This window comes from Silurus aristotelis (genome assembly GCF_946808225.1).
Source record: "Silurus aristotelis genome assembly, chromosome: 22".
NCBI lineage: Eukaryota > Metazoa > Chordata > Actinopteri > Siluriformes > Siluridae > Silurus > Silurus aristotelis.
The window spans coordinates 19,000,529-19,025,528 of NC_139595.1; the positions used below are offsets into that span (position 1 = coordinate 19,000,529).

Below are 25,000 nucleotides of genomic sequence, written 5' to 3' on the forward strand. Positions count from 1 at the left end.
ACCTCAAGCAAGGTTCAAAGGATGTTTGATTGCTCTGGGTCCATCAAATGGAGGCTCTTCAGCATGCAATGTGACGGTGAAAGTTTATTGAGAGCTTTCAAGGATTAACGCAGAGGCATCATTCAGCTGAACTTTGCCACGTCTGTTGGTTTGATTTCAGGTGGTGCAGCTGCTAAAGTCAGGGAAGGGAAAGGAAGTGTCCTACATCGCCCTCGCCACGCACATCATCACAGAGGATGGGGACAACTCGGAGGTCAGCGAGGCACGCGAGGTCTTCTTCTTACCTGTAGTGAAGGTAAAACACGTGTGTGTGATACGGGAATAATAATCGTGGTGTTGATTAGCAAAACACACCACTCAATGTACATCATAAACCTAATCTACATCTACTTTCACAACAAAGCCATGTGATAGGTTGTGTTTTATTCATATTAACAGTTTTTTCCTGGGATGTTGTATCAAACTTTTTTTTTTCCTCAGCCCTCGTGGGTGATTCTGTCGGTCAGATGTGGAGACCTTCTGCCGTATCCTTCTGCACAAGTCTGTAATAGATATATAGAATGTTAGATGTTAATTTGATCAAACATACATTTTAATAGGAATTTGTAGTGTATAAAATGTGAGGTGTGTAACTGTGACACTTTCTGTTTACAGTGTCAGTATTTTTGAAGTCTCACGAATAACACGTATATTTGATTAAAAAAAAAACAAAACAAAAAAAAACATGCTTGCAGGTCGTTTATTGTCCCCTTGACTACCTGTTAATCAGCGTTACAGGTTTTTCTCCTGAGTCGGGGCAGTTGTTCTCTGGAGTTCGGGCATGTTTACCCCACGTAAGTCTTTTGTTTTTATTTATTTATTTTCCACGCATCAAAAATGTATCCCAGGTTCTCTTCCTTTTGGTTTTTTTTTCTCATCAGCTTGTTTTGTGTATCCATCTCTCTCTCTCTCTCTCTCTCTCTCTCTCTCTCTCTCTCTCTCTCTCTCTCTCTCTCTCTCTCTCCTCTCTCTCTCTCTCTCTCTCACACGCAGCTGAAGGAGGATCTCAGCACCCTGTGGGCCTTTATTACATTTTATGGAGGAGAGTGTCAGCTGAATTTCAACAAAAAATGTACACATCTGGTGGTTCCTGAACCCAAGGGGGTAAATAATATTCTGGTCCCCCCCCCCCTTTTTCCTTTCTCCACTTCGGAGTTTATAACGGGCGTCCTAAACGTGCATGTAGATTTGTCCTCGTGAAAGCTAAACACAGTGTCCTTGTCTCGTTCTTCTTTCTCTTTTATGGCAAGACAGTGTGTTTCAGCTGCGTTTATACGCTGTCGTTGGGTTGCGTTTAACAGCCAGACGTCTGTGATTATGGTGCGCTTGTGTGTGTGTGTGTGTGTGTGTGTAGCCTTTGGAGGCTTTACGTGTTGTAAAGGTTGGTTTATTGGCCTGCGTTTGGTGTTGCTGCGGTTTTAGGGCCGGTTTGGAGGACGGGTGTGTTTTATAGCCCTCACCCTGATACCTGCTCTAAACAATTACTCGCTCCTCTTCCTTAAACTCCACACTAGAAACCCCAGCGTCCGTTTATCTTATTATAAAATTGTAACCAGTTTTTAAGACTGCTTTTTAGGAAAACACAAGATCATCGTTTATTTTTAATTGGCTAATAATCTGGTTGGAACTTTTGGTGCACATCTTTTTCTCACTGCATGTTGTGCATGTGGGGGAGAAGTAGTTTTTAATAGAGCAGAAAAAGGTAAAAGCCACAATGTTATTAATTTTTGCAGATGAAAAGTGTGTGTGTGTTTATGCAGTAATTAATGGTTATTTTTTCCAAAATGTTATATTTGTTTAAATTATGTAGAAAATGAGAGATATTAATGGTGTAAATTAAAACTCCATTAGAAAAAATGTACTCCTCCTGTTAGTCTTTCGGCTCAGTGCAGATCCTGGGGTGGAGCTTTCTAAAAAAAAAAAAAAAAGAAAAGTTGAAAATGAAGAATAATAAAAATGTATAAAAATTGAAATATCTAACCAGCTTTTTTTTTCCCCATTTAAAATTGTTACTAATCATAACCAGTGGCTCTTAAAAAATAGTCTGTATGACCGTGTGTGTATTTTTGATTTGTTGAATTATAGGCGTACGCACATCAGGATGCATTTTAAACGATTTGGTTTGTTCTTAGGTGAAATATGAATGTGCGCTGAGGCACAGCGGGATTAAAATCGTCACCCCGGAGTGGATCACCGACTCGGTGAAAACCAAGAGCAGGAAGGACGAGCCGCTTTACCACCCGAGACTCACCTACTACGAGGAAGAGGAAGATGATGAGGTCAGCGAGGATGAAAATGAACGTAGTTCGTGCTCTGAGGGCAGCAAGCGCTCCAGCCCCGCCTCCTCACGAGGGGCGTCGCCTTCCAGGCGCCCACGCTCACCCTCGCCCAAAGCCGAGGTCATGTTCGACGACTCGGACGAATCGGATAAAGAGGAGCTCAACCTCAACTGGACGCTTTCTAAGCACCGCCTCCAAACGAGCAAAGACACTGCGCTCATTAACTTGTGTGACAGCGTTCCCCCTGTGTCAGGTAACGCCCAGGGGGCGGAGCGTCCAGAGATGATTTCTGGGTTGAACTCTGGGCCACGCCTTTTGCGAAACATCAACAAGAGCGGAGATCAGCAGCCGCAGCAGCAGCTGCCTCGGTCGGCCAACGTTGCACATGTAAGAGAGATGTATTTTGTTTGTGTACAGTGATGTTTTATGCAATTATAAAAGTGTATATATATTATTATAAATAATTTGTCAATTAAACCACAGCGGTGTTGGATTCTGATTGGAGGAAGTTGAGTCATGTTTAGTAATGAGTTCTTGTTATTTAAGATTCTCCAGAGTCTGACTGCTAAAAGTGTGACAGCGCAGGGGAATCAGAACCAACCTGGCATTCCCAGTCAGCTTCTTTTCAATACCACGAAACCTCCAGCGCACACAGCAACACAGCTTACTCCAGAAGTGCAGCAGCAGTTACTCCAGCACCAGCAACAGCTGCAACAGCAGCAGCAGCAGCAGCAGCAGCAGCAGCAGCAGCAGCAGCAGCAACAGCAGCAGCAGCAGCAGCAGCAGCAGCAGCAGCAGCAGCAACAGCAGCAGCAGCAGCAGCAGCAGCAGGCACACCCGATCCCTACACAGCAGCAGCAGCAGCAGCAGCAGCAGGCACACCCGATCCCTACGCAGCAGCAGCAGCAACACGCACAGCAGCAGGTGCTCCAACAACATCCATTAATGCACCTGCAGCCACAGTCCATGCAAATACATCACCTGCAGCAACAGCAGCAACAGGCAAGTTTTTCTCAAATGCCACAGCAGCCACATCAGTTCCTCCCGCAGCAGATGCACCAGCAGATGTACTCGCAGCAGCCTCAGCCGCACGGCTTTCTGCAGCAGCAACTCCGACCGCCGCCGCCGCAGCAGCAACAGCAGTTTCTACGAACGCCCTTACAGCAACAGCAGCATGCATTACAGCAGCAGTTACTGCAGCAACACAGGCTCCAGCTGCAACAACAGCAGCAACAACAGCAAAATCAGCAGCAGCTGCACCAGCAACATTTGCAGCAGCAGCAGCAGCATTTCCTGCAACAGCAGCAACAGCACATGCATCAGCTGCATCAGCAGCAACAGTTACAGCAGCAGCAGCAGCAACAAATGCAAAATACGCAGACTTTGCAACATCAGACCCAGACACCGCTGCAGCTCGTGCAGCCGCATCAACTGCTGGGGCATGAACCAGGACAGGAGAGTAAGTACAGCAGTGAGGTCATGTAATCGCTATCATCAAGTCTGCACAGTTTTGCCCCAAAAAGAAAATAATTAGATCCACTTTGATAAATTAAGGTTTTATTTTGGGCTGCAGCTGTCGATTATTTTGGTAATTAATTCTACTGATCTATTCTAGTTATCTATTCTACTGATCATTCTGTCAATTAATCGAGAACCGTAATAGAGGCTCAGTTTGATACCATGCGATTTTATTGATTGAAGCTTATTTTATTTTCAATGTGTAAAATGTTCTGGCACTACAGAGGGGTGACGCTGCCCAATTGGCAAATACAACTTGAAATTGCAAGAAAAAAAGTGGTGATAAATAATGATGAATTTTGTGTAAAAAATAAAAATCCAAAATAATTTGTAAATAATTCAATTAATGGCAGAAATTGATTATGAATTTTTAAAGCTATGAAATGTTTAACATTTTAATTATTAACTTATTATACATAACTAATACAATTTACAGAAAACAAAAACTAACCACTGTAGTAAGTGTTTGGTTTTTGTTAAAAATGTTTTGTAAGCAAAATGTAGTTTTGTTTTTATAGATTGATTGTTTTAGTAATTGATTCTACTTTTCCGGTCAGTTCCTGAAGATGGCTTCCTGGTCGGCTGCGTCTTCGCCATTGCAGATTATCCGGAGCAGATGGCTGATAAACAGCTCCTGGCCACATGGAAGCGGGTGAGAATGCGGATCATATTGTCCTGTAGTATTAACATTCTGACTGAATAATTCAGTTGTTATCCGGTGACTACATTTTATTTTTCTTTATTTCCTGCAGATTATTCAGGCATACGGTGGCTCGGTGGACTCGGCTTTGAATCGCTGCACCCACTTACTGTGTGAAAGTCAAGTCAGCAGCATGTACCTGCAGGTGAGCACACCTGGCTGTCTGTTTGTACAAGTTCTACGTTAATATGTAATTAATGTGTGGAAGCAGTTTGAGCTATAAAGGCATTTAAAAAAAATAAATAAATAAATAAATAAATAAATAAATTTTTCCATTCTGTCAGGCTTTGAGGGAAGGCAAGCGCTGCGTTACAGCTCACTGGCTCAACACGGTGCTGAAGAAGAAGAGGATGGTTCCTCCTCATCGCACACTCCATCTGCCCTTCAGTTTTCCTCCAGGAGCCAAACCCTGTTCTCAGCATGTACGAACAACACCAGCACGCTGCTTCTGCTCTCTTTCAGCATGATGTATATAATATTTATTTAAATATATATTTTTTAATATATAGATTATTTCAGTCACTGGTTTTGTGGACAGCGACCGAGAGGACCTGAAGCTCATGGCCTACTTAGCTGGAGCTCGCTACACGGGATACCTGTGTCGCAGCAACACTGTTCTCATCTGCAAAGAGTAAGCCTTTAATAATCCACTTCTTCACTCTGGTTTCAGTCAGGGGTTCCTCAGCTTTTTTTCACTAGTGTAGACATTTGGACAATTTCCACATCCAGTTAGAGTTGTGTCTCGAATCACATCTACAATGTTGTAGATCACACAGAACGTTGATGGCAGTGTGAATGGTCTCTGTGGTGCCTCTAAAGCTAATCTGGGTGTGGGTGTGGGTGTGGTTTCTAGGCCAAGTGGGCTAAAGTACGAGAAGGCGAAGGAATGGAGAACCCCGTGTGTAAACGCTCAGTGGCTGTGTGACATCCTGGTGGGAAATTTCGAGGCTTTACGGCAGATCCAGCACAGCCGATACACTCAGTTCAACTTGGCTGAACCTCTCGCTCCTAACACACACCTTGTTCAGAACCTGCTGGGTAAGAATCTGTTCATTAAACGCAATTTTTTTTGTTGTCTATTTAGGAGTTTTAATGCGTTAAACCTGATCTTATAGATACCTGGTTATTATATTGTCGTGAATGAGTTTCGATCTTCATCTCCTGTGTTTTTTTTTTTTTTTTTGCATGCCTTGTTTAGTTGATGGATTGTCTGAATATTTTTTTCCCCTCTTTAGCTGCTTGGAGAAATCCTGTAAAAGTCTCACCAGAAGCCTTAGTGGTAAGAGGACTGTTTAAAAAAAACTTTTTTTTATTGGACGTTTGAGACTTGTTTATATGCCTAGTGAAGGACAGAAGTTATTATTAATTAGAAAACCCAGATGTGCTGTGCTGGGTCTAATCTGGCTCCAGGGGGATTTGTACGTTAGATAACATTTTCATAACCGGTTATATGGCGTTGATATATAGCGTCTGTCAAAAGTGTGCAAACGTCTAGTCTTTTATCATTTTTGAGAGACACTTCTTTATATGCAACGGACTCTGTAATATAACAGATTTACTTTGACCAAACAAATCTATAAATGTCCAGATGTTCCGCTTTTATTTCCATTGAAAAATCCTCAGGACACTTCGTTTCTCCAAACATTCAGCAGAGAAACGTTGCTGTGCCTCTTGTAAAACTCACAGAAGTTGTTCTTCACTAGATGGAGATTTCTTTCATGTGATCCAGTTTATCTCAGAGCAGTTCAGTAGGATTTAGGTGCAGTGACTGGGCAGGTGGTTCCATGAAAGCTATCGCTCCAGACGTCTGTCTGCTCTCTAAATAACACGTACAGAACTCAGACGTGCGCTTCGGCTCATCGTCTTGTTGTACGGTGAAGTCACTTCCAATGAGCCGCAGTCCAGACGGAACTGCATGGTGATGAAGTACAGAATGGGAGCCATGTTGGATCAGGATTTATTTTACTTTCAGGAACCTTCACTGCTCCAAAACAACCCCAAACCATTAAACTTCCACCTCCATGTGTGAGTGTGGGGGTGAGGGAGTCTGATTACATCATATCTTCTCTCCTGCTCTTCATCTCACACAAGTTCTTCTGCTAGAGACACAAATGTTATGTTTGGACTCCACAGAACTTTTATCTACTCATTCACTGTCCAATTCCTGTGTGTTTCTGCCTTTTACTGAGTTAGTTGCATAGAAACAAAAGGAAAATGTGTCTCAAAACCAAAACACTTTTCACTGATGTTGCAAAAGTAACTAACACGGGTTCTCTTCAAACGGTGTTAAATTTTGTCTGATGGAGTGAAATACAGAACAGCTTTTCAAAATTTACTTAAAAAATTCCTAAGATACCAAAAGTCTTATTTATCATTTTTATGATTATGATATATTTGTTATACAACGGTACTTCTTTTTTAAATATTGCAAATGATATTGTTTTGACTTTTAATGGGTTTTTTAATAAGAAATTGTAACTTCTTTTCAGAGCTAGATTTTTTTTTGTGTAAAACTTAAATACAAATATTTTAATTTTCACAGTTGTTGTATCACAATCTTGCTACCATATAAAGTTAATTGTGGGTGGGTTTGTATTCCATATGCACTCTCTGCTGTCACAAACAAGTGGTATTATTAATTTTCATTTGCACACGTGAGGAAATCTGATGTTCTGAATATTTGAGAATTCTAGATATTTTGACTAAAACTAATCCTACAACATTGTTGATTTAATGAGTAGGAAAAACAGTGCGGATTCTGTAAAGCCAAGCAAGCTTTCTCTCTCCTGTGATGCTGTTAATAACGATGATGGACTTTTCCGGCACTGGTGTGTGTTGTATCTGAGTGTCTTGTCTGTGTTCAGAGTCTCCGTCTGCAGCAGAAACAGAAACAGGCAGAGGGTTCCTCGCAGCCACCTGCCAAGAAGCCCAAGTGAGTTTGGAGTGCACTTGTGTGTTTATCTGAGTTTATCTCTGTGTGTGTGTTGGTGATTAGTCATGGATTAACTGCTTATTTACCCCGTTTTAACAAGTATATCAGTTGAATCGGAACGTTCACTAGACATGGATAAGTGTGGGCCAGTTAGGGGCAGTAACAATGGCAGCTCACTGCCCTGTTAATTTTTGTGGTTTAGAGTGGAAAATGTATTGAGAATTTGTGTAGTGAAAATTTTGAGTCTTATTTTTGTTTGTCAACATACAAGCAAACAAATACCTGGAGGTTGTAGCTCAGTGAGTAAGGAATTGGACTTTGAATCAGAAGGTCACAAGTTCAAATCCCACCACCACCAAGCTGCCACTGCAGGGCCCCTGAGCATGGCCCTTAACCCTCCCGTGCTCAGTTGTAAGTCGCTCTGTATAAGGGCGTCTGCCAGCTGCTGTAAATGTAAATATGGGCTATAGTATGAAGTCGTGCTCGTGGAGTAACTCATGTGATTATTATTTCTCTCTGTAGAATAGAGGAGCTGCCCACACCGTCTAAAAAGCTTCCCCCGGAGTCAACCCCGTACGTTTTCTTTACTGGTTTTGAACCTCAGCAGGCCCAGCAGTATATAAAGGTAAATAAATAGTCATTGTTTTTTTGTCATACATCTCGTTATTGGCTTGTGATCTCCCGAGTACCGGACGTTATAGTGCACTTTTTACTGATTTGATTCTTCAAAACCTGTTAAGACTTCACTGCAGCTTGAGAGGCGAGAGAAATCAATATCTGCTCCGAGATGACACTCGAGCGTTGGTGATGACTCGCAGCCTCTCACACTCGTCCTCTGTCCGTTTCAGAGACTTTATGAGCTCGGTGGTGAAGTGGCAGAGAGCGCGCAGAAGTGCACTCATCTGGTGGCCAGCAAAGTGACGCGCACGGTCAAGTTCCTGACGGCCATCTCTGTCGTTAAGCACATCGTCACTCCCGAGTGGCTGCAGGAGAGCTGGAAATGCCAGAAGTTTGTGGGTGAGTCCGAGAGGAGAAGCATTTTTCTGGTTTTCAGGAACAGGAAATGGTTTATACAGATACAGAACATTTTTTCCAGTTTTTACCAGGTTTTTTTAAATGATCAGCCTTAGGATCAGATTTAATTTTGTTAGTCACTTTCTGCTATTATGTGGATTAAGCCTTCATATAAAATCCCCAGACAAGAGCTCTATAATAGTGTGTTCTGTAATAGTGTGTGTTCTGTAATAGTGTGTGTTTTTATAATATTGTGTGGGTGTGTGTGTGTGTGTCTGTAGATGAAAAGAGTTACATTCTGCGGGATGCAGAGGCTGAGGTGCTCTTCTGTTTCAGTTTGGAGGAGTCACTGAAAAAAGCTCATGCTGCTCCACTGTTCAAGGTTGATATTTATCACCATCATTGTCCATCATCACCACTGTCCAACATCTGCATCGCCACCACCATTATCTAACATCACCATATTACACTTTTACATTTATTTTTCTGCTTTTTCTCTTCTCCTTTGTCTTCATTTTTTTTCTCCTTGCTTTTTCTTTTTTGTCCTTCTTCTCCTCCCTTGTACATTTTTGCCCATTTATCCTTTTCTCTTCGTCTTCACGCATTCTATCCTAGCCTTCTCATAACCGTTCCTCACGTCTCATTTTCTTTTTCTTTTCTCTGTTGTCTGTTCATCATTAAAAAAAAAAATGTACTCCCTTACTTTTGTCTTCTTTTTCCTGTTGCCTCTCTTTTTCACTTACTGTCTGTTGAACCATATACCATATTCCTTCCTCTGTCCTCTCATCCGCTCACTTGCTTGCTTGCTCTCTCTCTCTCTCAGCCTGTGTTGTCCTCCAGCACCGATGTGGTGTAATTGGTTGTCACAGAGGACTTTTTCCTGACTGAGATGTACGTGTATTAAAGATGTCCGTTCTGTCTCCTCAGGGTAAATTCTTCTACATTACACCGGGAATCTGTCCGAGCCTCAGCACCATGAGAGCCATCGTCGAGAGCGCCGGGGGGAAGCTGCTGTCCAGACAGCCGTCGTTCCGTAAAATCATGGAGCACAAGCAAAACAAGGTACTTCCTCCCCTCTTTTTCTTCTCACACCTTTAACGCTTCTTTATGAAAGCAGTTGCATGAAGGTTACGTTTAGCAGATCTTCATAGGATGTGTTGCTCATTTTTGTGTCAAGTGTGTTCATTTTTGCTCTTTTCTGAAACAGAACCTTCCGGAAATCATCCTCATTTCATGCGACAACGATCTGCATCTGTGCCGTGAATATTTTCTGAAGAACATCGGTAAGGAAAAGACAAATACAGCCACTTTACAGTTTCTGTTATTCGGGTTCATCTCACAGTGCTGTTGTTTCCAGGATTCTGATTGGCCAGAAGGTGTTGATTAATTTTCTATAGTGTCTTGCAGGATTATATAAACGTACATGCTCGAATACTTTACAGCTTTTTCGTGGCTCGTAACCGGATAAAAGAACTTAAATGATGCAGTCATCTTTTACTATTTATTGACCTTAAAAAGAGATTCATAATTGAGAAAACCTTGTGAGAAACAATCATCACATTACAATTTATGCTTAAATATTATAACAGTAAAGATATGGATTGAACAACTAATAGGAAAATGAATGAGTTAATGGTTTGATGGATTGATTGGGTGAGTGGATTGATGGATTTAGTAAATGTATTATATGTGGATTGATGAGATGGTTGATTAGTTGAATGGACTGATTGATGGACCAGTTGATTGTTTTGATGAATTGTTGGTATATTAGACTGTTTGATGGATTGATGGTTTGAGTGATTGTATGACTTTGACAATCTATCAATCAATCCATCATTCAAATCAATAGATTGATGAATTGCTGTAGAAGCAGCAGCTTTTAATGGAAACATTTCCAATTTCTATATTTAGATTTTAATGCTGTTTATTGTCACACCCACACCTTGAAGCTCATTATTTTGTGTGCTGTTCTTTTCCTCTTCTTCTTACTGGATTATTAGAGGTGCACAACGCTGAGTTCATCCTCACAGGAGTACTGACGCAGACGCTGGATTATCAATCATATCCTTTTTACCAGGCAGTAAACCCCACAGCTCTCCTCCTTTAATCCTGCTTCATCTGTCTGTTTAACCTGACGCTCTCCTCTCTCTCTCTCTCTCTCTCTCTCTCTCTCTCTCTCATACCGTATCATCACAGTTTTCAGTAGCAGTTATGTCTTTAACATTCTCACGTATAAATTCACGTGATCAGGAGGACGTCCTCTGGAAGAGAACACTAAACACTCTCTTGAATGGTCGATGCTGAAGTTTTCTTTTATATTTATATATATGTATAAAAGAAAGACAATACTTTCAGTTCTTTTTTTTGTACCTGGTTGAACCTTTTTTTTTTTTTATTAAAAAAATTACTGGTGAAAAAAATTAATAAATAAATCGCTGTTATTTTTTAATGACTGTTTTAAATTATGCCACATTTTTCCTGGATTGTTTTCCCTTTTTGGAATAAAAGTCTTATTACTGTGACCTGTATTCTACTTTGTAATTTGTACTTTTGATTACATGGCAATATTGTTTTTATTCTGTGTACTTGTTTATTTTTAATTAAAACTTTGTATAAAAAATAAATAAAAAAAGCTTTTATAGGTTCAAACGAAGAAAATCAAGAAAGAATTTCCTCGTGGCCCAATCAGAATTTCCTACCATTAAAAAAAAAAAAAATTCTTCTTTGGCATTCTTTATCTGAGAAGGACTAGTCTAAACTTAGGAAGGCTACTTAGGAAGCCTACTTAGGAATTGTTTATAATAGTAATTGTTTATAATGTGTATATCTGATTTCAGGACCAGTCTGTCAGTTCAGGCCGAGTTCACTCACTGGCGATCTGATCATCTCGTACAGTAATGTAGGTCCTGTGTGTGTGTGTGTGTGTGTGTGTGTGTGTATGGGGGTAGACCTCTCTTTAAACCTTTATTCCTGATAGACGGAATTCAATTAATTGTTAATGAAGTGTTACGGGTACTTACCGGTGGAAGGGAATTGTGCACTGTGAGCTGTTTTGCCCGGGGCAATCCCTGTGCCCCCGCGCTGGGCTGTAGGGGGGAAAGAACCCCTGCTAGTGCCCTTCTAAAGATGGAGAAATTAAAATGCACACAGCCAAGGTCATGTCATATTAAAGCTACAGGGACAGGGTTTGTCGATTCGCTGTTCGGATCATGTCCTCTAAAATATTAGATAAAGGTCGTTCCTGGAATGTTTTTGTAACAATAATAATATAAAGCAAAAGAATGATCACTTTGAAACACAAGATTTATATTAAAAACTTTATTGTTTACCGCTGATTATTTATTATATTCGCAATCATAATTTTCTTCCTCTGAATCAGCACAGTTTATCCCTGTATTATCAAATACATTTTACAAAAAAGAATATATAGATATGAATAAAATATAACAAATTACTATTATAAAAGGAAAACGTGTGTGGGTTTTATTGTGTATTAAAATATGCTATAAATATTCTGTAGAAAATTTAAGACGCGATATTTTTTGCAATGACCCCAAAAAAAGGAGGAAAATTTAGCGTGTAATAAAATGTTACACGCTATGTTACGGTCGTCCAATACGTTCAATTATAAGACATTAATAGTGTAAACCATAATATAAAATCATCTGAATCGTTTGTGCTGTTTTCGTTAGCAGATAATTGTTCCAATTTTATGGCGAAGCTTCGAAACAGTTGCAGGTTGAACACGAAGACAGAAACACAGATGCTGCAGACGAAATCAGTTTTGTCTGTTATCTGGTATCAGCGCTGCCACTTCTGTCCTGTGATGCACAACATAGCAATGAAAATGCACGTGTAAGTGCAAAAAAATGTAATCTGACTTTTACTGTAGTATATTTGTTCAGAAAATTCAATAATTATTATAGCTGGTTATTTTCCTATAACATGTCTCCAGGTGCTTTATTCCTCTTATACCACTGCGCTAATCATCTTAGCTAATTATTAGTCATTAAATGCACCCTGAACAGGTTAGAAGACAACAGAAAACTTAACAATTGCTCAGGGTTTTATTATTTTTCTCTGTTTCTATAGAAACTATATCTTAAAAATGTATATACCAAATTGTTTAAAAATCATACAACTCGGTACGTATGCTTTTTTTCTGTGACGTAAGGAGAATTAAACAACGCTGCAAAGAATTTGTCTGCGGCTCGACTCTTACCGAATTATTTCCCTTAATTGACACACCGCACATTTTTAATTGCAATTAAAAATGCAAATGAACGGTGCAGATCTTTGATTAAACTCTAAGTTCCTTGTTGGTTTGTTGGATGTCCTGGAAGATTTGTGTCTGTTGACGCTCGGCTGCAATAAAACATCAGGAGACGCCGTAATTAACCTTAAACGCTGAAAAGGATGTGCGCTTTAATTACAGTCCTCTCGGCAGCGACGCCGCGTTTGGCCTTGTCTTAGTGGTAAGTGTGTTATAATACACAAATTACATGCTAATTGGGCAGAACAATGCTCTGGGAATCACAGATTTACATTTGCATATGAGCTAATTAACTTTCATTAAGAAGTGAGCTAATTACTAATTTCAGGGAGATGAGACAGAGCACGTAGGAGCGGAGACACGTCTTTTATTCGTCCTGTTTGATAAGAACAGTGCTCAATAATCAGGGTAAATAAATGTACGTAATTAATAATCAGCTGAGATTTAAAACGCTGCACTTTCCAGTCGCTAGACGTTCTCTACGACTTTCTGTGCGTTCAGGATTAATGACTGCACACTGTATCCTCAGCCCTTTTATAATGAAGTACATACATATGAGCAGTTTAATGATTTATGTAAAACTAAATCGAGCTTGTCAAAAAGAAAGAAAAGTCACGCCCGGCCCAGGAGAAGAGAAATAAATCCTCTAAATTAATAGACGTGCCAATCATTTGTCTCGAAGGAATTTCTCTGTCCACATACATTAACAAAGGTATATGACTTTTTACATCAATCACATGATAATTGCTTTTGTGTCTGCTGAAATGAAGTTAGCGCTGAGGGGCATGAGCACCATTACAAAACGCCTCTTTTTTTTTTTTTTTTTTTTTTACCCCCCGAAAACCCATTTTTGAAGACTTTTGTTTAAGATCCAGATGGAAAGACAGGCGCTGCCGTTCTCTTCTGATATCTCAATACACTGTCTCGAAGTTGTTAGTTACAATGAGTGAAGCGGTGAATATCGAGAACTCTGCGAGATTTCTGCTGTGACGGTCGTGAAAAAGTAGAGCTCTGAGAGATATCTGCGATTTTAACGGTACCAGCAGGAGGGAAGTGGGAGCTCAGTGGTTAAGATGCCGGATTTCTGAAGGGAAAGGTGGTTCTTCTTCTTTCGGCTTCTCCCATTATGGGTCGCCACAGTGGATCATCCGTCTCCATACCCCCCTGTCCTCTACATCTGTCTCTTTCAAACCAACTACCTGCATGTCTTTCCTCACCACATCCATAAACCTCCTCCTTGGTCTTCCTTTTTTCCTCCTTCCTGGTGGCTCCATCCTCAGCATTCTCCTACCGATATACCCCATGTCCCTCCTCTGCACATGTCCAAACCATCTCCATCACACCTCCCTCATGTCTCCAAAACGTCAACAAACAAGTTTCTAATCCTGTCCATTGTCATCACTTCCAATGAAAACCTCAACATCTTCAGCTCTGCTACCTCCAGCTCCACCTCCTGTCTTTTACTTAATGCCACTGTCTCTAAACCATACAACATCTCAGGTTTCACCACAGTCCTATAAACTTTCCCTTTCACCCTCACAGATACTCTTCTATCACAAATCACTCCTGCTATCTCTCTTCTCCACCCACTCCACCCTGCCTGCACTCTTTTCTTCACTTCTCTAACACACTCTCCATTACTTTGCACTGTTGACCTCAGGTACCTGAACTGCTCCACCTTCTCCACCTCTTCTCCCTGCAACCGCACCCCTCCACTGCCCCCTCTCTCATTCACACACATGTACTCTGTCTTACTCCTACTGACTTTCATTCCCCTTCTCTCCAGCATGTACCTCCACCTCTCCAGGCTCTTCTCCACCTGCTCACTACTTTCACCACAAATCACAATATCATCCACAAACATCATAGTCCATGAAGAGTCCTGTCTGGCCTCGTCCTCCAACCTGTCCATCACCACTGCAAACAGGAAAGGGCTCAGAGCCGATCCTTAATGCAGTCCAAACTCCACCAGTGTGTCGTTCCTACTGCACACCGCACTGCTGTCACACTGTCCTCATACATGTCCTGCACCACCCTCACATACTTTTCTGGCACACCAGACTTCCTCATACAATACCACCTGATGGAAAAGGTTGTGAGTTTAAATCTCAGCACCACCAAGTTGCAGGTGTATAAATAAGATCATTATAGTTGCTCTGGATGAGGTTGTAAACATAAAAGGAAACACTTTGTGTAGAAGTGTCAGTCAGTGAAGCACCAACTTTAAAGAACTGAACTGGATCAGAAGGACAGATGTTCTGAACATGTCCAAAAAGGTAAAACTACAGCTTTAGGGCTGACACACGAGACTCCTTCCATAGAACTTAAGTAAACAGTTCCTTGCATAAAAACCTTATCATATATAACCTTGATATGGACCAATCAGAATTCAGGAAATCTTGTACAAATGTGTTTTTTTATTTTTTTATCATGCCCAAAGAAACTTAGTTCTTGTAGAGGTTGTCCAGTGTGAGAACCATCTCAACAATAACAATATTATTATTAGTAGTGAAACCAAACTCAACATAGAGCATGAAGACAAAATATTCTTGTAATTAGTGTAAAGAATTTATGGTGTTTTAAATTACATAAATCATCAGGACACCAAATGGATATTTTTGCTATGTTTCCACACGGACGGTTAATGAGGGGCTACCGGAGAAACAGTACCTCTTCTAACTTTCATACGGATTACAGAATCAGAGAACATTTGACAGACATTTAAAGTTTTCTATTCATGTATGTATTATGTCTGTGAGATAAATATTCAATTAGATGCAGGTTCTTTTACTTGTGTGTCTGTGAATAGACATGACCGGCAGAGAGCGCCCCCTGTCTGTTTACTTTATTTTACAAACGCACAGCGTTTTGTTATTACGAGTGTATACAAATAAAAGTAGACCATTTACATGGGTGATGTGTTGCTCTTTTCTGTACAATATAAAAAGAAGTCAAAATAATTTGTTTGTTTTAACGTTATGAGAAGAAACGCGTCGGCGTGTTTGTCGACCCCAGAGGGGTATTTGTGTGCATCATGGCGGATTTTCGTGCTGATTTGAGACTTGGTGCAACAGTAAAACTAATGTTTACTGATTAAAACAAATTTTCGGTTAATTGCACGTTAATAAAATGTTTACCGTTAAAAAAAATTTATAATCAATAATCATTTTAACAGCCCTAATTAATAAATTAATACAAAACGAATTTTACATTTTGTTACCTAATGAATGCATCCAGGCTGAAGATATAGAACACAAGCAGAGAAAAAGATGATGATGATGATGATGATGATGATGATCAGGAATGTCTTTGTTCTCAGTCATGTTCTCATCACTGACTCCCTCTGTCTCATCCACGTTAACCCCAGACTTCTTACTGCCTTCTGACTGCTCACTGTGAGCTTCAGAAACTAGTCTACTTCTGTGGTGTGAGGGAGGAAATGATCCACCAGTGGGAGATTAAAAAAGCTGCACAATGACAGGAAACTGGTTGATGTGCTGAAAAAGGGCGTAGTGAGAAGATAAAATATTGATGATGTCACCAAATATATTAAAACTAAAGGCAAGAGCCTGGTTTCAGAATGTGAAGTCGAAAAGTACAAATATTTATGTAAAAAAATAAAATGGGTCAAAGTGAAAAATAAATAGTGAAGTAAAAAACTGATACCAGAAAAATCTACTTGAATACAGTAAAGAAGTATTTGTACTTCATTAAATTCCTCCTCTTCAGTTCAACAAAGCTGCTAATGTTTTACATCACATGTAGATATTTCTAAACATCAGAAATGAACTTAAATGGGAAAAAGTAAAGTTTAATCATGTCTAATGTATTTAGTTTTTTTCATGTTAAAATATGAAATGTTTCTTTCCCTTATTGACGCATGCTCATTGTGTCTGACCGGCGTTTTTGTTAGATTAGTGAGAGAGTGCTGCCCTCTAGCGAACAGTGTGGGACTCACACACTATTCATAACGGTATCTGGGTATACCTTTGTAGAAATCTAAGATTGGTATGTAATTATTTTTGAACATCCCATTCCACATTAATTCCCCATTTGTTGTCAAGATTACTAGATCACTAGATTTTCTGGAGATTTGTGCAGATCCATTCAGTTACAAAGGCGTTGCACGAGAAGGCCCCTGGGGTACAGTCTGGTTGGAGGGTTCTAGCAGGAGGTCTTCCAATCCAACCCATCAAAAGCAGATCTTGATGGAGCTGGCTTGGTGCATAGGGACGTTGTCATGCTGGAACAGGTTTGGGTCTCCTTGTTTAAGTGAAGGGAACATTTTATTCCACCACATCCAGAATCGTCCGAATACAATTGTGTGCCTTTAACTTTATGCTAACAGTCTGGGGAGGAGACACGTGGCTGGAAAAGCCTACATTTATATACAGTTCCAAAGCAAAAGAAAAAAAAAACCTAATTTAGTGTGGGGTTGTAATGTATTTTTCTAGTATTGTTAGAATAGTACAGTATTGCTGAATTGTTTCTGGCAGTGTTTTTGGTGCAAAATGAACTTATAAATGTTTAAGTCATGGCTGTAAAAGGAAAAACATTGGTAGATTGCTTGAAATTAGTATAAAAAAATCATGCTTTTTCACTGTCTTTCATTCAAAAACCTTGACTTTCCAGCTCTTGAGCTATGTTTGGTTGTTAAAAATATATTTTTTGTTTTGTCTTCTTCCCTGCACTTTTTTTTGCATCAGCTTTTCTCCTGGAGTTTGTGAATCCTTCTGGGCAGCAGCGTCCTTGTGCATGTTCCTCTGAGGAATTTATTCAGTGTGCTGTATCTGTTTAAACAAGCTTGTGAAATGAACACAAAGAGCAGTGCTAAGCGACAGACACTTTATTGCATAGACACCTTTTCTATACGAGCGTTTCGTTCCTCCGCAAAGCATCTGAACGTGTTTTACAAAACCCAAGAACATATTTACAGCTGGAGCTTTGTGCAAAAAATTAGACTGTTTATAATGAAAATACCTAGAACATGCATAGCAGAGAACTTTGACCAGGTAAGTGAAAACATGTTTCTGATATTATTCAACACATCAGATTTTGTGTATGATGTTTAACACACTAAAAGATGAACTATAAACTACTCAGGGTATTTCAATGATATGATATTCAAACATCACACTCTTTTCTCTACAAACACAACGTGAGTCTCAATAACTTTGTTTTTTTTAAGTGAAATAGTTCAAAAGAATAATGTTGGTTAAATCTGGCAGTGTTTTGAAACCCAAACATAAAAACACTAATGACACACTGTTGAGTTCGTTCTCTGTTTTCTCTGATGAAGATAAGGATGATTTCTCATTTTCAAAAAAAAAAAAATCATCTGTACACGTAGGTTACATTCCAACCATGTAATTCTCACACCTCTAAAATAAACACAACTCTCCAATAATCTAATCTAAATTAAACTAATCTGAAGTAATCTAATCCAAACCCTCAAACGGAAAACCTACGCCAGAAGCACCAATACGAGAGCTAGTAAAGAGTTCCTTAAATCGCAGCTTTAGTGCACAAAATAATTCCAGAACTGAACCAGTTTTCCCATATTGAAAACCAAATAAGAACAATGAGAAGGTTTCAGCTCCGGGGCAAAGACTGAATTATCCCTCGATCGCATCTCTGCTCATTTGCATAAACTTTATTAGGTCATTCACCTGGTCCACGTCAACAACAGTTGCTCCGCCACGTCTTCCTGAAAATCATCAACTCTCATTAATATGAACCGAGACGCAACTTGCTGTCGGTGTAAACAGAACTTTTTAGACAAGAACCTTCACCTTGAGCCCCTGAAGTATAAAGTCGCAGATGTCGAGGCGAAGCAGGTTAAATGGTTTCTATCGTTTTTAAAGCTGCTCCTACAGAAACAAAAAAACTTTTGCGTGTCGTTTAACTAAAGTCTAATTGTGTACAATGAATATAAATACCAAGTTGTAACACTGCAGCAAAAATGCTTGGGTAAATATGCAAGTTCTTCTGGAAATGATAATAACTGCAAAAGAAACTTTGGCACATTACAGGAGTAGACAGCAAGCGCTTTAACCCTTTCAGTGCTGTGATTAATCCTCCCTCTGTTCATAACCACTGAATTATTTATTTATTTTTGGCTTTTTCAAAGCAACTTCTTCTCAAAGATCCATCATCTTGGTTTTTGAACCATCAACATTCTGATGAGTAGTTCAGAAACCACCAAACATTTTAATGTCTGGAGACAAAACGAGGCTGACGAGATTCTGCATCTTCAGCCCCTGCACGTGAACGTCCCGCATCCAGGTAACTCTACAACAGAACCACCTGTCGGAACTGGCTCTGCGAATCCTGAAGCTTCGGTGGTTTTGGAGGTTTTTCCATGCTTCCTGCTTGTTGCCGTGATCTTGGCGAGGCGACTCGGTTTGTTGAAGAGGAACCGCTGGAGTTCTGGAAAAAAATGCAAAGGAAATAAATCAGGAATAAGCTGAAGGAGAGTGAAAGAGCAGTTGATTTATAGGATTTCAGAAACCCAGAAAGTACAGCCAGCATGCTGATGTGATCATGCACAATCACGTGATCGGTCATATTCAAGATCAAGGGAAATCAGTTGGATAAGGGAATACCATCACCAGGTCAAAAAGCCATGTGGTAAAGACAAGAACAGCAACCCATCAAATCATAAAACAAATCAAACACAGGACTAAAGAAAAAGGGTTTCCCGCAGTGAAGTGACCCCACAGGCACCTACACACACATTCACACTGAATTAAAGTCAGTGGTTAGAACGGCGGAACCTCGGAGGTAAACTCAAAGCGCCGAGAGGCAGGCGAGAGGAGCTGAATGGCGAGACCTGTTTGGTGCTGCCGGTGCAAAGTGAGGAAGAAGGTCGAGGAACACATTGGACTTTGGGCTTCTTCCTCTGAGGAGGCTTCTCAGGCTTTGGCCCTAGAGGAGCCGGTTTCTTCGATTGACTGCTTTCGGTCTGCGCCTTTTGGTTCTCCACGACTCTTTTGCCTTTCGGATCTTTTCTGATGGTGTCAGGGGGCAGTCCAGGGTCCATGTTTGTGATCGTGGTTTCTAACTGTTTAATGGTCTCCTCCAGGCTGTCTAAGGTCTTGTATGCAGTTTGACAGATCTCATTAGTCCTTCCTACAGAAGTTTGCTGATTGCTGGCCTGGGATTCTGATGGCTCGTTGGCTGAAACATCAGGACTGACGGAGTCTATACTGGATTTAATCTCAAACCTCTTGGCTTCTCTTGCTTCCTTTACTGTACCATCTGGTTCCTCCTCATCTTCATAAACCACCACCTGCAATGTTTTTTTCCCTGTTTTTGTACCAGTACGAAGGGCCTGGCCAATAGCAGCCAGCTGTTTCTTAGGGAACTTAAACTTAAACTTCTTTTTGGCTTCTTGCTTGGCATCAGTGGGGACGTCGAATTGGGCAGCATCTTGTGACTCCATAGAAGAGAAGTCATTGAGTTTCTGCTGTCGATTTGGCACTTGGAGATGATTACCACTGGTGCTGCCACCAGACTCATTCTGATTGTCAACCTGATCCTTGTCCATCACTTCTTCATTATTCTCTTCAGGATCTTCGATGATGCGCTCCTTTGAGAGCGTCCTGTCCAGTTCCTCCTCGCACTCGAAGATGGTCGAGAGACGTTTATAGGCCTGTCTGATATCCATGGGCTCATCGAAGACGATGATGACCGGTTTCTTGCTGAACTCGCTGTTCTCCGTGGTGGACATGGTCTCATCTGTTCCCACTTTAACGGTTTCGACGTCTTGTTCCTTGGAGCTTACAAGCTGCTGGTATTCCCCGGTGGACAGAGCCTGCACTCTGGTTTTGGTGATCATGAAGGCAATGTTGTCAGATGGAGGAGGACCCTCATCAGGAGGAAGGTCAGGACTCAAGCTGGTCTCCTCACTGTACCCAGGCCGACCCCTAGACGATCTCAAAACCACCTGCTGTTTGTCTTCTTGATTCATGGGCTCTTCTGATAACATCAACGTTTCTGGTCGTACCAGTGATTTAGCCACCTGTACCTCCGATCCATTGTTGGATAGTTTTTCAGGAGTAACTAACACTGGATTCTCTGGTTTACTGGTCATGCTCTCGGACAACTCTTTTGGAATCATTGCTTCATCGATGCTGTTGTTCTTCTGAAATTCAGGAAGACTTGCATAGATTTTCTGAGTGTCACTTGACACTTTCGTGCTTTCTTCTATTGATTTAGGGGAATCTAAAGTCAAGTCAGATGGCGTTAGTACGTTCGGCTGTTGGGTAAAATCAGCAGAATTCGGATGCGCCACCTTAGACGAGGAAACGACTTCTTCCTGGGGCTCGTTTTGTGCTTCAGGTCCTGCCAGTGGATTGCCGCTGGTTTTTTTTGCCGTGCCAGTGATGTAATATATGACCTGATAATAAACAAGCAGAATTTGAATGCAACTTGGCTTGCAGACAGTTTAGAAAAATGAAGGACAAAATGGCGTTAAATTGTTTACCCCAGATCCAGGTGAAGCATGAGAAGAATGTTTTCCCTCTTCGCCATGAACAGCTGTGTTCTGACATTTTTTTTAAAGACAGAATGAAACATGCAAGATCTTATTTTCACCAACAGATTTTAAAAGCTACAACATGATGCAGTCATGTAATAAAAAAAATGAGCTTTATCCATAAACTTTTGGAAGAAATCATGCAAGCAGCCTGAAAGGAGTCTGGAGAGGAGATAATGGGAGACATTAATGAGTTTATGTTTTTCTCAGTTATTCATTGGCTCATGCAGAAGATCCTAGTGGGAAAGAAATGTATGTTATTAATCCAGGAAGACCTGAGAGATCAGAGATCTAGATGAGATTCCTATTTAATATTATACACAATATCTCCAACATTCCTCAAATTTAGTGTGTGACAATCTAGGTTAGGGTTAGGCATGAACCATCCAAATAATGCTTCAAAAAACTCTTTACAGAGCTTCTCGGCTCCTGTGGTGGAAACCTGATAAATTCCGGACTTCATTATCACACGAAGTACAACACGGCAAATACCCGAGTGGGGATTTAGAAGGAAATGAGTAATTAAATCATTCCTTGGTCCAGTGAGCAGCAGAGGCACGAGTGTGAGTGTTTTTGCAGTTACAGATTCTTCAGCATATCGATGTGTCTCTCGCACTACAAGCAGGGTTAAAGCTAAATGTTAGTCATGTTGGTTAAAAAGAGTGATGCGATGTTGAGAAGCGTTGATACTGTGCATCAGCGTTACAGCTAGGTGGCGCTAGTCTAAACCTGTTACCTTGGGGTCGTACGAGGAGAGCGAGAAGGCCGGATCCAGCTCTCGGTCAGGGTGCACGTGGGTGGTCAGGTCAACAACATATCTGGGCTCTAAGTCTTTAACCAGGCACTTCTCAAACACCTGGAGTGGAGTGTGTGTCAACGTTACACACTATTAGACCTTTAAGGGCTTCAATTTTTGTATTTAATTGCATATCATATAACAGACACATCCATTCAGAAGTTGATGGCCATCATGCATTTTTTTTTTTTTGACTGGTCAAGGTACAATATCAGATTGAATGTAAAAAAAACTCAGTTGACCACTAGAGGTCAGTAAACACAAATTTCTGGAACACTTCAGAGTTTAACAGTGTAAGATAATGCCTAAAGGGAGAGTGCTGGTGTCAGCATGGGTGTGACTCACATCTAAACCTGTGTTTGTTACAAAACACCTCCACCCCGTTACGTGCGTTGGACAAGGTGTTATTTTTACACTTTGCCAATGCTGACTTCGTAACTTCTCAGGCCGAGCGTTTACCAGCCTGTGTGCAGTAAAGAGGGTTTACCTGATTCGGTGGGGTGGAGAGGGTTTACGGTGCGATGGAAAGGGTTTACCTGACTGGATAAATGGGATTTTTTTTGCACTGACAAAAAAAAAAATTTAGTGAGATGAGGAGGGTTTACCTGACTGGGTGGGGTGGAGAGGGTTCACATGATTGGGTGGGGCGGAGAGGGTTTACCCGACTGGGTGGGGTGGAGAGGGTTTACCCAATTGGGTGGGGTGAAGAGGGTTTACCTGCCTGGGTGGGGTGGAGAGGGTTTACCCAATTGGGTGGGGTGAAGAGGGTTTACCTGCCTGGGTGGGGTGGAGAGGGTTTACCCAATTGGGTGGGGTGAAGAGGGTTTACCTGACTGGGTGGGGTGGAGAGGGTTTACACGATTGGGTGGGGTGGAGAGGGTTTACCTGACTGTAAAATATTACAACTACTCACCTGCAGTTCTGCTATGATCTTATCTTCATCGCTTTCCTCCTCCTCCTGCTCACGTGCGTTGATTGGAGGAAGTGTTCGTGGTTTGGGTTTTAACTCAGGACGAACTCGCTGCGGTTTGGATTGGAGAGCGATGTCTACCTCCTCGGGCTCCTGCTGATTAAACAAACTTGACTGTTGGGAAAATCGCTGTGTTGAAAGTTTCAGTTTGGAATGTGCAAATGTTTATGCAACAATGAGGGTAATCTTTTTAAACGTGTTTATGTGGAGCGTCTCTTACTTATAGAGCCTCTGTGCTCTTACTATAGAAACAAATATAATTACTAACTGCTCTATTGTTAGATCTTCTGAAACAGGAAACTAATCCACACCTTCTGACCAATCAGTGTTTAGTATTTACGAGCACTATAACTAACAGATCACTGGAACACTTCAGCACAGTGTTTTCTTCGTCACGGTTATGTTTTAAACTCAGGATGTGGTTTGAGCCCATGTGGGTGTATAATGTACAGTATTTTTGGAAATCAGTTTACTGTTTGTGAAACGCTCGGAAAAAACCTAAATGCCCAGGACAGATTTGTGCCCGAGAGACAACCTAAACAATATTCACGCTCTGATAAGAATGAGAAATGTGTCTGGGAATGTGGGGAAGCTCGTTCTCACACTTTCTCTCTCTCACTCTCACTCACTCTAACCATCACACACCTGAGGAGGGGCAGGATCCTTGTGAGAGGTGTAGATGACCTCCCCGGAGCGTCCGGTCGTCAGCCCCGTCCCTGAGAACCTGCGGGGCGGAGCAGGAGGTGGAGATTTGCTTTCTGCATCCTGAATGGGGACTCGGTCCACGCCGGCTTTGGGAGGCTTCTCTATAGGAGTTTTATGAACACACTCTGAGCCGGTCTGGACCGGTTTATCTGCTACTGGTTCGGCTGGAGCGGTGGCCTCTGTGGGTACGAACAAAAAAGCAAACATAAAAAACAAAGCGTTCATGGAAAGTGTGAGGGATTCTAATGTCTCAGTGACACGTGAAGATTAATTTAAAGTCACAAGAGACGTTAAATGCATTTAGAAACATGATCACAATCCCAATGTAGATTTAAAGCAGCCTTCTATATAATCAAGTGTATTTTAGTTTATTTCTATAGAAAATAATTCACGAGACCAACTCTAACATAATCCCCATAATTAAGCCCCGCCCCCTTTTAATTTCTCATTGGTTGCGAGACTCAACCAGGCCCAATTATTTCTCCCCCTCTGGACACGCTTCTTTTATTGAGACAGACTTATTTATAAAGATGTTCCTCTGAATTTCACAAGTTAAGACAGACCTGGACGTGGAGAATGTGGAGTGTCCACTTCCTCAAGCCAGGTAGAAGCAGTAGCCGAGGCTCTGCTCTTCTCCTGATTGGTCAGCTCCAGCTCAGGTATGTTCTTCATTAGGTTGGCTTGAGCCTGCTGCAAAATGAGCTCCATGTCTGCTTTTGCCTCGGCCTGTCTCCTGTCCACCCCCTGCAAGGACACACGGGTCATACATGTAAGGAAAAAAGGACAAAAAAGCATCAACACACACAAAGTAAGAATGAGAAGAAAACTGCAGTTCCTCACCTCATCTCTTTCTGCAGGTTCTCTGTTCGGGGTGTCCCTCACCTCCCCGTGGACGCTGGGGTTCACAGTGACCTCGTTCGGAGCGTCTCGAACGTGACCGGGGATCAGGGCCAAGCTGCAGGCTCTTTGTACCATGATGGGAGAGGAGGAGATGAGCTCACAGTGGGCGGGGTTAGAAGAAGAGGCGATAGTAAAGTGGGCGGGGTTTGAGGATAAATGCTGCTGAGACGTGGTTAAGTCCTGGGTCAGTTCAGGGGAATCGGGTGACTCAGGCTTCATGGAGATTGGGTCATTGCGGATTGTGCCTTCCGTAGCACTTCTGCTCAACATGCACACACACACACACACACACACACACACACACACACACACACACACACACACACACACACACA

General features: G+C 41.3%; 2 protein-coding genes and 1 long non-coding RNA gene across 21 annotated transcripts in view; 2 read left to right on the forward strand and 1 right to left on the reverse strand.

Annotated features, from left to right (window-relative positions):
- The window catches only part of paxip1 (PAX interacting (with transcription-activation domain) protein 1), a 14,718-nt gene extending 1,311 nt beyond the window's left edge, over positions 1-13,407 (forward strand). Inside the window, exons 2-21 of one of the 3 annotated variants that reach the window (XM_083525601.1) lie at positions 161-295; positions 481-524; positions 770-833; positions 1,033-1,143; positions 2,172-2,705; positions 2,865-3,777; positions 4,394-4,488; positions 4,589-4,681; positions 4,821-4,958; positions 5,046-5,167; positions 5,390-5,574; positions 5,772-5,815; positions 7,401-7,468; positions 7,991-8,093; positions 8,317-8,485; positions 8,764-8,864; positions 9,410-9,544; positions 9,690-9,765; positions 10,483-10,542; positions 10,712-13,407. In XM_083525601.1, the coding sequence (XP_083381727.1) occupies positions 161-295; positions 481-524; positions 770-833; positions 1,033-1,143; positions 2,172-2,705; positions 2,865-3,777; positions 4,394-4,488; positions 4,589-4,681; positions 4,821-4,958; positions 5,046-5,167; positions 5,390-5,574; positions 5,772-5,815; positions 7,401-7,468; positions 7,991-8,093; positions 8,317-8,485; positions 8,764-8,864; positions 9,410-9,544; positions 9,690-9,765; positions 10,483-10,542; positions 10,712-10,728 (3,207 nt within the window). In that variant the 3' untranslated portion in view covers positions 10,729-13,407. Of the gene's footprint in view, positions 1-160; positions 296-480; positions 525-769; positions 834-1,032; positions 1,144-2,171; positions 2,706-2,864; positions 3,778-4,393; positions 4,489-4,588; positions 4,682-4,820; positions 4,959-5,045; positions 5,168-5,389; positions 5,575-5,771; positions 5,816-7,400; positions 7,469-7,990; positions 8,094-8,316; positions 8,486-8,763; positions 8,865-9,409; positions 9,545-9,689; positions 9,766-10,482; positions 10,605-10,711 lie in introns of those variants that run through there. The other 2 variants (XM_083525602.1, XM_083525600.1) reach the window with 2 other exon arrangements.
- LOC310717839 overlaps positions 1-25,000 on the forward strand; it is a 70,221-nt gene that overhangs the window by 38,559 nt on the left and 6,662 nt on the right. The gene's annotated exons all lie outside the window — the stretch shown is intronic.
- Positions 17,587-25,000, reverse strand: part of LOC310717453 (sickle tail protein homolog) — a 44,645-nt gene continuing 37,231 nt past the window's right edge. For 5 of the 17 annotated variants that reach the window (XM_083525463.1, XM_083525470.1, XM_083525455.1 and 2 more), the window contains 8 exons: positions 24,606-24,924; positions 24,329-24,509; positions 23,706-23,944; positions 23,004-23,153; positions 22,031-22,150; positions 21,244-21,303; positions 19,588-21,156; positions 17,587-19,184 (listed from right to left, as the gene is read on the reverse strand). In XM_083525463.1, coding sequence (XP_083381589.1) covers positions 19,047-19,184; positions 19,588-21,156; positions 21,244-21,303; positions 22,031-22,150; positions 23,004-23,153; positions 23,706-23,944; positions 24,329-24,509; positions 24,606-24,924 — 2,776 coding nt within the window. In that variant the 3' untranslated portion in view covers positions 17,587-19,046. Of the gene's footprint in view, positions 19,185-19,587; positions 21,157-21,243; positions 21,313-22,030; positions 22,151-23,003; positions 23,157-23,705; positions 23,945-24,328; positions 24,510-24,605; positions 24,925-25,000 lie in introns of all 17 variants that reach the window. The other 12 variants (XM_083525464.1, XM_083525468.1, XM_083525469.1 and 9 more) reach the window with 4 other exon arrangements.